This window comes from Spea bombifrons, chromosome 1 (genome assembly GCF_027358695.1).
Source record: "Spea bombifrons isolate aSpeBom1 chromosome 1, aSpeBom1.2.pri, whole genome shotgun sequence".
NCBI lineage: Eukaryota > Metazoa > Chordata > Amphibia > Anura > Pelobatidae > Spea > Spea bombifrons.
The window spans coordinates 84,037,295-84,049,189 of NC_071087.1; the positions used below are offsets into that span (position 1 = coordinate 84,037,295).

The window sequence follows — 11,895 nt, forward strand, 5'->3', positions numbered from 1 at the left end:
TGGTCCATGCGCTTCTGTTGATGGGAAAGTGGGCTGGCAGTGGGGAGTGCTGCAACGTGTGGTGACCTGGAGAATTGTTCACAGGTATGATGCTGGGCATTAAACCAAGATGAGAGAGGTGTAATTAAATAATAATAAAAAAAAACATGGGGGGGATATAAGAGGGGAATAATGAAAAAAAGACAAAATGGAGTAGTAAAGAAAGAGCTTAATAAAAAAAAGAGCTAAGGAACAAGTAAATTGGGAGCAGTTAAAAAGTCATGGGAGAAGCAGAGGAGAGGTGTTAATAAAAAGACATGGAGAGACATATAAAAGGTGTTAATAAATACACAAGGAGAAAATAGTAATTGACGGGGAACGAATATCAAGAGAATTGTAGTAGAATTTCAAAACTGAGGCCAAAAAAACTGAGTTCAGAAAATTTCCAACTCAGCTGCTATTTTGGCCCATTTTCAGATTCTCTTGCACACCCATTGAAATTTTCACTAATTCTTTGCTTAGTGAGTAACCCCAATAATGTTTTTATGTTTCCGAGTTTATGATCGTAAACATTTAATCAAAGAAAAATATATTTTTTTTAATTTAAATAAATTAGACTTTTATTTGTTGTTAAATCTGATTTATAATTTTGTTTATTGGAATTTTTGTTTGGGGGTGGAATGCTTCATCCCATACTGCCTAGATTGTAACTATTGGAGCAGCCCTCTTTATCTAATGCATTGGTTTGTCTTAGTCTGTTGGCAGTATATAAATAAAATATATTAATAAGTAGCCACGGATATGTGTTCTAGCTGTTTTATATTAGCCAAATCTACTTTGTGGTAATTTGTACTAATGAGTGTGCTTTTCTAGACTAGCCAGCATACTGTATTTTGGTCCCTGTATATGGAATGTGTTTTAGGGCAAAATGTGTGCAGCCACTGATCTTAAAGTCCTGCTTAGTCCTCCTCGGTTGCAGAGTCCATACTGATATCTAGTAATATTATTTAATCCCTTAAGGACAGAAATGTTTTTCTTAGGTTTTTTGGCACCCTTTGTGACAGTGGTTTTTTTTAGCATTTCTTCTGTAATAATAATAATAATAATACTTTTCTTCTCATATTTACTGTACCCAATTATATATTGGGTTTTTTTTCTGGACAAGAAGGGCTTCCTTTAGATACCATTATTTTGACCAAATCATTTCATTTACTATACAAAAAAAAAATGGTGAAAAATTTTAAAAAAGCACATTTTCTGACTTTTATTATTTAAAAAATCTTTTATTCATCTACAACAGCTAATGAAAAAACTGTTAAATAGATTTTAATATTTGTCCTAAATTTAGGAATACCAATGATTTTTTGTTTTAAATTGTGCCGTTCTGCCATTCCCGCAAAAAAGCATAGGGTGCGATATTCACAATGGTAGTATGGCCAGTTTTTAATCCATTGTCGCATTGAACCCTGGGCGTCAGGAAGTGGTTTTCAGGTATGAATTTAAAGCTACAAGTATATGTCACTGTCAAACATCACCATCTTGATACCATCTATTCCAAGTTTTGTTGGGTTGATTGGGGGATAAAGGCACGTTACTTTATTTGGAATTTTGACATATAGCCATCCTGCGCCCATGTCCTATTTGAGACATCTTTTAAGCTAGCCAATTCAATTTACCCCATCAAGCCATACATTTTTGAAAACTAGACACCTTAGGGTATTTCATATGCTGGTATTTTAATTATTTCCATCTCTGATCGCCTCCTGAGCGCTTTTAATATGGAGTATATTGTCACTCTGTGCAGCAATCAGACGGGGCCACTGCAGCAGTTTTGGGTGTTGCTGAATGCCGCGATATTGAGCCATTACAGCCACACCGTTTGGGAGGAGAAATAAATCTTTGATCGCTTTCTAAACCCCAAGACGTGCTAGGCCCATCAATTGTCTCTAAAGGGATGTATTTCCGTGATGTGCCAGGCATGTCAATAGTCGTCAAGGGGTTAATCAATATTTAGACCAAGAGACGGTTGTTCTTCGGGTCCACCTCAAAAATGTGCCCCAAGCCCTTCTAGACTGTAAGCTTGTTTAAGCAGAGCCCTCCTTATCGTTTGCTTCTATAAGAACAAATTGTTATGTAATACACTACATGCTACTTATTGCACAGCGCTGCAGATTATGATGGCACTATATAAATTACTAAATAATAAAACTGGGGTCAATGCAGGCCTGCAGTATGCAGTCTTCTTATAAACCACAATATTTAAAAGTAGAGGAGGCTCTAAAAAAAATCTTCATTTCTATCACAAAGGTGTGTCATGCTTGTGTGGGTGTCTTACCCATCGTCTCTAGGGAGATATATACATCAATATGATTAAGCACTTGTGGTATAAAATGTGCCAATTATTGGCTTAGTGGTATCCTTTTGCAATACAGTAGACTAATAATGTTTACTGAAACATCCTGGATGTGAGTGGCAGCATTTTCACAATAATAGTTATCACAGGGCTAGTTATATGGAGGCTTTAAGGGTTAAATTCATTCCAAAAATGTTCCAGCAGAATTACTGCAGTACATGGGGCGAAAAGAACTATAGCAAAAAGTGATTGGATAAGAGTCCATGGACTAGCATTATTTTTTACCAGGCCCTGTTTCGTTCTCATGAGCTCCTACACGTCATAGTAATTGGTAAAACCAAGCTGCATGTCTTCCTACTTTGGCGCTATGGTGGATTCTAAGACTTATGGATGGCTATCCTGCGTCTGAGATGAGCCCAATGGATAATCAAGGTTTACATCAGGAAAAACTAGACTAGATGGACCGAAGGGTTCTTATCTGCCATCAGCAAAGATCGACAAATAATAATACAGTGACAAATAATTGATGATATTAAAGTAAAGCAAGCACACATGTGGGAGTCACTATCTCTTAAAGGGACACTCCAGCAAGCATATGCACTTTAATACATATGATAGCTATGTGTCCCCTTTATATTTAGTTTTCCAGCCCTCAACAGCAAAGCTTTCCAAAGGACACTCATGTTATGCTTAATGCCAGCCAGCTTCAGAACTGGCTTGTGCAGGAGTTTCAAAGGGTTTAATTAGGCAACCTCTGTGCATGCGCATGATGCACTCTAATGGATCGCAACGTGAGTGGTTTCCTGCTAATCAATGAGTGCTTCAAGCTAAGGAACCGGGGGGCAGGGAAGGAAACAAATGAACATGCAAGAGAGAAAGAACAATTAAAGGTACCACTAAGCTATATTATGCATTAAAGTACATATGATTGCTGGATTGTCCATTTAAAGTACCTACAAAGCTTTAATATGCATTCTTATTGGTGAGATTGTATGGGACATTGGAGTGTCCCTTTATTAGGCATGCAGTTAGTACCTGTAGTAAAATTGTAGCAGTCCTGCCAGCACATAAGTCATATACATACCTGGGAAATCTCCCGGTTTGACCCGGACATTGCCGGGTTAGCGCTGCTCCTCCGGTTCTCTGGGTCAAGACCCGAATCCTCGGGACGCGGGAGCAGATCAGCGGGAACGCCCCCGACGTCAATGGGACCGCCCACCGACATCAGTGGGACCGCCCACCGACGTCAGCGGGAACTCCTCTGACCTCAGTGTGCAGTACTGGCCGTGTCCCGCAAGGGAAGGCTCCGGGTAGCCAGAGCCAAGAAGTTCCCAGGTACGGTCATATATGATTAAGTTTGGCACATTTTGCTGAGCTGGTTGCTGGGCAAATTTTTAGATTGTGTTTGAGGGTGTGGCCATAGGTGAGTGAGAGCTTTAATGTTTTGTTTAGTATAGAGAAAAGAAAGAGAGACAAGAACAAAAAGGCGGGAGACAGAAGTAGAATAAAAAAAGAAAAGTAAGGAGTTAGAAGAAGAAAGAACACGAGGAGAGATGAGAGAAAGGAGAATGTGAAGAAAGAGTGTAGAGAAAACTACAAGGAGAAGAAAGATTAATAAATGAGAAAAGAGGGTAGAAATAAAGGAGAGAATAAACAAAAGAACAATGAGAGAAAATACAGAAGAAAGGAGAGTAGAAAAAAGAAAGAAAAGAGGGGAGAAAAATGATATAGATGTGAGAAAGATGAGAGACAAGAGAATGAAGAAAAACAAAAGAGAAAATAGATAAGAAGGAGTGAGTAAGAACAAAAAAAAGAAGGGAGCGAGGGAGAGTAGAGTGAAAAGAGAGAAATAATACCAAAAAAGAGACAGGGAAAAAGGAAATCAGAGTAAAAGGAATGAGAGAAATTAGAGAAGAGATGAGAATAGAAAGAAAACCCTTTGACTGAGATTGATGACATTTGGACCTCGTAACAGTTGCAACAGAAAAATGTAAGATATACTTATTACATCTTAAAAATATCCCATAACCCTACTCATAGTTTTGTTGGTCCGGACTGTCTCCAACGCTCTCCTTTCCACATAATCTGTACTCAGTGTCTATTACTTGTTCAAAGACTTCTTATTCCCCCTCTGTGGAATGTGGACTCACATGGCCACAGCACCAGCATTTGGCTGGACATTAAGAGGTGAATCCATGATTCAGGACTTACCTCTTTCTTCTGAGACATATAAAATGATCTGGGACAGGCAAATTTATAACAGGACTTGGGATAGCACCTCAGCAGCTGTGGTCTTCAACCCCCATTGTGAAAAGTTGTGCTTACGAGCGTAGCATCTACAGTGTCAGAAATACTGCATCTTTTATTAAATTGACTAACAATGAACGCTACTGTAAACTACAGTAACTGGTGTTTTTTATCACTGCAAAATCATGTCTGATTATATTCTATTTTTTCACAACATCTGAAACTTTTGCATTGCCTGTTAAAGCAATAAACAAGTAAAGCTAATAAAATTATATTGAATGGAGTACCAAAACACTACGGAAACCTATTAATGCATTTATGAGTATCTTAATGTACATCATATGTAATTAAACGGGTATCCTATTCAGGATTAGGCGGGGTGTCATGCATATCACCTGGGCAGTAAAACTTTATACAGCACAAGCCATCATGATTGTTTTAAGGAGTCAGGAACACAGAAACATAGACTTTTAAGGCATCAAAGAACCATTCAGCCCATCTAGTCTGCCGGTTTTTCCTGATGTAAGGACTCAGACCTTAATCAGTGCTTATGGCTATCCCATGCAGGTTTATTCCATTAGCCTCTACAACTTCTGATGGAAGGCTGTTCCATTTATCTACCACCCACTCGAAAAAGTAAAAAAGGCCTGGAAAGGGTATAGCCATAGAAAACAATGTGAGATGCCACAGAAGGTTGGTAGCCATTGCTACCTGGCTTCCAGGATCTCCTAGCCATCCATATGCCATTCTGTATTGTGGGTGAAAGGCATTGGTATTTCTGTTGCAATAGGACGACCTGCCCATAGTAAAGTGTCCCAAGGGCTGCCACCACTTTGGACCTGTCTCCTTAGGAATATGCCACTTTTTCCGCCTCCCTGATTCAGGTGCTTCAGGCAACTGTCTATAATGCCTGGTACCAAGACTAATCCTGAATTTATAGGAACAAGCGAGAAACATTTTATCTCACTGCATTAACTATGCATTATACAGAGTTAACACAACCCTTGGAGGTGGCTCTTCATAATAAATAGTTAATGTGATGAGAGGAGAATTTACAACTATTACAACCCATGTGTTTAATGCGTAAAACCTCTTTTGTTGATGGAAGGAATTCATAGAAGGCCTTTTTGCCATTAGCCCTATTAAAAGACCATACATTGCATACAAAATACTTAATAATCTTAACATGATCCCACTGGTGGAGTTGAACACAGATTAACCCCTTAAGGACAATGGGCGGTCCCTAAGCCCATTGAAAACCATGCATTTTGAGCCCGTACATGTACGGGCTTTGTCATTAAGGGGTTAAAAATCACCATCCCCTGCACATCCAAAAATGCTAAAAATCCATAAGGATGCTAGGCCTGCAGAATAGTAGTATCGTACTTTACGTGACCTCATATGCTAGCATTAGTACTGCAAACCCATCATCATGTAATATGTATATCCATTGCCTGGGCAATGCAGTGCAGAGGTAACAGTAACATTCAAATGTTTATATACAATTTAACATACAGTAGCGGGCACTATAAATATGAACCTGTAACTCGGGTGCTTTAATTGGAGATGTATCATGTTCAGGATCAGCGCCGCACCGGAAGAACACGCCACATGTTATTACACACATGCATTGTCAGGTCCCATACGCCGCAGAGGATCCTGCATCTCACATATATGTGTAAGCGTCCGTCAGTAAAAGTCCTGATCTCAGCCAGGTAACACGTACAGCATTTTAGGAAAGCGCGCAATCCTCACATGTTTATACAAAGCATGGCCAGGGCAGTGCGAAGACATAGTACTAGAGGCCAATCCATATAACCTTGTCTGACAGCACATGTGCCAGCAGCACCCAGGCTTTGGGATCGCATCCTATTGTTGCTTATAACACAATAGCCGAATAAAGGAATGCCTTTGTACATGCCAGAGCCTGTATAACAGAGAAATCGTGGTCCCTGTACAAGCTTAAATAAAGGATTCAGTACCCGAGTATACAGAAAGAATGAACACTGCAATCAGGAAGAAGCATGAGATGTCACATTCCATATCCTCACACCGATAGCACCATACATCGCATGCACTGCAGAAACTACTAAATCCTCTATAGCCTCCTGTACAGCGCTCGGCAGTAACACATCATCACTGGATGTGACCCGTGCGCTGTTACACATATAGGGAGTCACGGGAGCCCATAGATGACAGCATTCCTGCCAACATAACATCTCCCCTCGCCCCTTTATTCCCAGGGTTTATTCTAAGCTGGCACCAGCCTTACCCAGGACCCCAGTCGTGCCATGCGGGTTGGCAGCCGGCTCTGCCCGTTCCCCATCAGACTGGGCTTTCCTTCCTCTGTCCGGCTCGGTGTCCGGCATTGTGTTGCCGGGATCAGGATGGCATGGGTCCGGAGCTCCCCGCTGTCATTGGGGCTGTGCAGAGAGAGAGAGAGAGGAGGGACAAAGGGACACTCAGCCAGCAAGGAGCCTTACGCGTTTCATATTTAGCTTGTCGGGCCCGCCCTGCTCGTTTTCGTCTTCCTTGTACGTGCTGTGTGATTTACTATTCTGCCTCAAGGACTGTGGGTTTCTTCAAGTGACCTTCTATTTATTGACAGACCTTTAGTATTATTCATCCTTAGATTACCAAAAGTAATTTGTATTCTTTGTTGGTTACCATGTGTGATTACCTTTTTTTATTTTTTATGCACCCACATGAAGAATATATGGCCGTTTTCAAGTAGCGCTTCCTTGTGAAACCATTATAATACTTATTGGGAATAAAATATTTAAAAAAAGGCGGGAAAAAGGCCAGAAAAAAATAAACTGCACACCCTTTCCAATTTTGGTGACGCTTCTAAAATCAATAAATTTATGTTTGCCAGCACTCCATAGTACTGAACAAGGCTTTCTTTTTTAATTTGACATTTATACTGGGAGGCGGATGGGGTCTTTGGGCGGTGAGTCTCAGACTTTCCCCCCAATCTCAGGGTGAAGAGGGGTAAATTCAGGACCCGGCTCCCCCATGGCTTTTTCAGTGTCTCTAAAACAAAATCATCTTACTATGCTTCCAAATGTCTCTATTTATATGATCAAAAAATAACAAAAACACATGCTCTGTGCATAAAAACAGTGCAATTGTGCAAAAAAAGACTATATACAAAGTGTTCCCTAATGAGGGGCAAATTCTCATTGTCACACAGTCTAGAACAAACTCCTTCATATTCTACCCTGCTGTAATCATATTTGAGACTCCCGGTTGGCGCTTTTGCTTCAAGTATGTTATGGTTGATAACCCTGCTTGAATGCAGATAACTTCCTTAAGTCAGGGTATGAATGAGGACCAGAAACCGAGCCATTTGGTTAATATTTTAAGAGTCTCAGGGTAGCTCATTTACAATAAAAAGTTCCCAGGTATGCCATTGGCACATGCCTCCAGCATGCCTGGGGACTCTCTGGGTTTGACCCGGACCCGCTGCACAAAGCACTGCTTCCCACAGAGCCGGTGACACTATCCATTGTCCCCATGTAGAGGAATTGCCTTAGGCCGTGCCCAATCTCCGCTCACTTTCTTCCCCTACTCTCAGCCTACGTAAGGCTGTCTGGGGCTAGCCCCACACACACAGGCCTGCCACCTTGAGAAGCCACTCCTGAAGGAATGCTCCAGGTGGTCCACCCTTGGACGTTCCCAAGTATATTCCAGAAGGATCTCTATTAATAACGAGAGAGTATCCCTGATCCTTTAACTCCTTTGTTGTGAGTTTACTGTACATTCAAGCAAGCTCTCTATTTCTTCTGACACATTTTATTGTGTGAAAATCATCATATGCATTCTCTTTTAATGTTTTGGAAAACAAGAGTTCTGTCTAACGTTCCGCTTTGCAATGCATGTTTTTACTGAAACCAATGGCGGTACAACTCGCATACTTGTAATTTGGGTGGCAGCTCCTGCGCACCTGTGGTAGCCAAACTTTTCTAACTGGCTGCCACTCCTGGGGCATCGTATTTTCACACTTTTACTAGCGGGTACTACTATATCATAAATCTGGCTCTCGCCTAAGTGTTGGTGCTCTCTAACTTCACTGACTGCCAGGAGGCACAGACTCCCGTATTTTTTAAATCCTATTTTGGTCATTACGATATAATTGACACAGTTCTAAACATTAGTTTATTAGTATGAAATTGTAAAATTGACTTCAAGCCAAACATGCTTTGTGCATAGATATGCTTATCTATTATCTATGTATCTATCTATCTACCTACAGAAATATTTTAATTTAAAAACATAACATACGCAGAATTCTCTGCCCCAGACAATGATTTTAATATCAATCATAACATTAATATCTTGGCCAGACTGAAACCTACTCTCAAAGAGCACTCTTCATGCTCTGATAAATTTTATGTTTGCAAGACAGTAAAAAGAAAAAACCAACCAGCAGTCAGCCTGGTATCCTTCACAAGAAACCTTATATGAGCCGGGGATTTTAGTGCTCTCGTCTGCAAAAGTCATGCTAGGTTACAACTCAGAACTCAAGACCCTTGGTCAGCAAAGAGCATTTTGGGAAACTCTGCAATGTCAAATAACATTTATCGCAAGCGTTAAAACAATTTTATTTTAAACGATTTTATTGCAAATTTAAGGGGCTTCTTACAGTTCTTTGTAGCCTATCAAGTTGGTTGTTTATTGCAGACTAATAAAGCTAAAGAGTTTAGTCCATTAGTAGGTCTGCTTGGACCAGGGCCAGTCCAAAATCATGCACATATATGAAATTATATGTTTTATGTGGTTCTGTATAAGTAGAGGAATAAGGTATAGGTTGCCTAGCGTTGTTTACTGTGCTATTTTCATCCGGACAGTCTTGGAGTTAAGTCAAGGGCCCATGATTTACGGTAATATGTCCCTGGCCCTGTAATTTTGCATTCTGTGGGGGAGCAGAACTGGACAATCTCTAAAAGTTTCTCCCCAACGCTCTTGCTTCTCTGACCTCTAATTTGCCTATTTTTTGTGTCTCCTCTCCTTTCTTTTTACTAAACTTAACATTTTATCTGACATCTGTAAAACTGTGCTGATGGCCACATCCCTGACCGCACCCTTAGGGAAACATCTCAAAGAGAATACAGGAAAGGGAGCGGCATTAGAAGCCTTTCTCTCTGATCATTTCTCTCATCCCTTTTTTCTCTCCTCTCATTTCTCTATATTTATACTTTCTTTTCTCTCCTCTCTTGTTCCTTCTCTCACTACTCACCCTCTTTTCTCCTTTCTCTCTACTAAACCAAACATTTAAGCTGTCATCTGTAAAACTGTGACCTTAGCTAAACTTTGACCCCATAACAAACTCAAAGAGTATCCAAGAAATGGGGGGCTGCGGAAAGCATTTGCTTTATTTCTACCCTCTGTCTCAATTACTTTATCTCTCTTCTTTCTCTCTTGTTTCCTTTGTCTATCCTATCTTGCAAATTTTTCTCTCTGTCTGTATTATTTCATCTAATTTCTCTGTTGTCTCTCTTCTCTTTCTCTACTAGGCCCCACCCTACTACTGTAGGTAGTACCGCATTGGCTCGAATATAGGCCACACTTTTTTCCCCCACTTTAAGTCTTTAAAGTGGGGGTGCGGCCTATATTCGGGGTCTAGCGCCCGACGCCCGGGATATGCAGTCCCGGGCGCCAGGCAGGCAGCGGGGTTAGGATACAGATGCAGGGGACCTGTATCCTACTCTCGGATGTGCTCAGACAGTCTCCCCTGCCAGCACTTTCCAAGGGGGGGGGTGCCGGCACGGGAGGTTGTCTAAGCGCATCGTGCGGACGGTCACCGGCTGCGGCGATGCGGGTAAACAGCCTCCGCTGCCGGCACATCTGCACGATGTGCTTTAACAATCTCCCTTACCGGGAATTCCCACGGCCGGGAGTCCCGGCAAGGGAGATTGTTAAAGCACATCGTGCAGATGTCCCGGCAGCGGAGGTTGTTTACCCGCATCGCCGCAGCCGGTGACCGCCCGCACGATGCGTTTTACCTCTGCCCCCAAGACTTACCAGAGCAGACTCCTGGGTGTCTTGCGGGGCCGGCGGGGGACATCTACGCAATACGCGTATACAACTTCCGGTGTTTGTATACGTTGTATACGCGTATTGCGTAGATGTCCCCCGCTGGCCCCGCAAGACACCCGGGAGTCTGCTCTGGTAAGTCGGGGGGCAGAGTGGCAGCATATCTCGGAGAGGGGGGGGGACAGTGGCAGCATATCTCGGGGGGGGGACAGTGGCAGCATATCTCGGGGGGGGTGGCAGCATATCTCGGGGGGGAGACAGAGTGGCAGCATGTTTTTTGGTGCTTTTTTAAAGAAGGGCTTTCTTTAGATACCTTTATTTTGATAATATCATCTAATTTGCTGTTAAAAGATATATACATAATATGGTGAAAAAATAGGTTCTCATATTTATCCTGAGTTTAGAAATAAACTTTTTTTTTGCAAGTTATAGAGAAATAAGTGCAAGTAGCATTTCTATTTCTAAACCATTTTTTTCAAAAATCTGCCCCCACATCCTATTTGGGACATCTTTGAAGCATCAGTAACAATTTACCCCATCAAACCATATATTTTAAAAACTAGACACCCCAAAGTATTTCAGATGCTAGTATTTTAACTCTCCATGCACTCATTTTACTGACAGCCAGTTAAACGTTGTGGTAGTATTTTTTTTCATTTTTTTCCCACACACATTGCACCACTGGTATATATCACTGTCAAGCAACACCCAATATGCGTTTAGCAACATCTCCTTTGTTTGTTTAGTTGTTTCCTTGTATATAGCAACATCTCTTTTGTTTGTTTAGCAATTTTTACATCTGGTCAGTTTGCGCCAATGCCCTATTTGAGACATCTTTGAAACTGGCCAGTTTAAGTTACCCCCATCAAACCATATATCTTTCATACCAGACACCCCAGGGTATTTCAAATGTTGGTATTAAAACCCTTTGGCTCTACACTTTAAAAATTCTAAAACTCACAATTTACTTCTATTGTGCTGTGTATATTGTTATGGTCCACATTATTGGCATTCTTGAATATTTTGTACATTATATATTATATATAACATCTCCCTGAAAAAAGTGTGTAATGAAACAGCTTTGGTCTATTTACACTCATACATTTGATGTACAGAACAGCACAGGATAAAACAATAACAATTAAAAAAGGAATTGGAGGGAAGTGTATAAAAATGGAAGCATTGCTATGACACAACCCATTTGAAGAATTAAAATCAGTTTGTATTAAACTCACCTTGTTTTACAACAAGTAGCTGCAGGTAAAACGTCTCCAATACTT

General features: G+C 41.0%; 1 protein-coding gene across 3 annotated transcripts in view; it reads right to left on the reverse strand.

The window, feature by feature from the left end:
• ANO8 (anoctamin 8) overlaps window positions 1-7,023 on the reverse strand; it is a 43,272-nt gene extending 36,249 nt beyond the window's left edge. For all 3 annotated transcript variants that reach the window (XM_053465760.1, XM_053465759.1, XM_053465758.1), the window contains exon 1: window positions 6,852-7,023. In XM_053465760.1, coding sequence (XP_053321735.1) covers window positions 6,852-6,948 — 97 coding nt within the window. In that variant the 5' untranslated portion in view covers window positions 6,949-7,023. The remainder of the gene's footprint in view (window positions 1-6,851) is intronic.
• Between the last annotated feature and the right edge of the window lie 4,872 nt (window positions 7,024-11,895).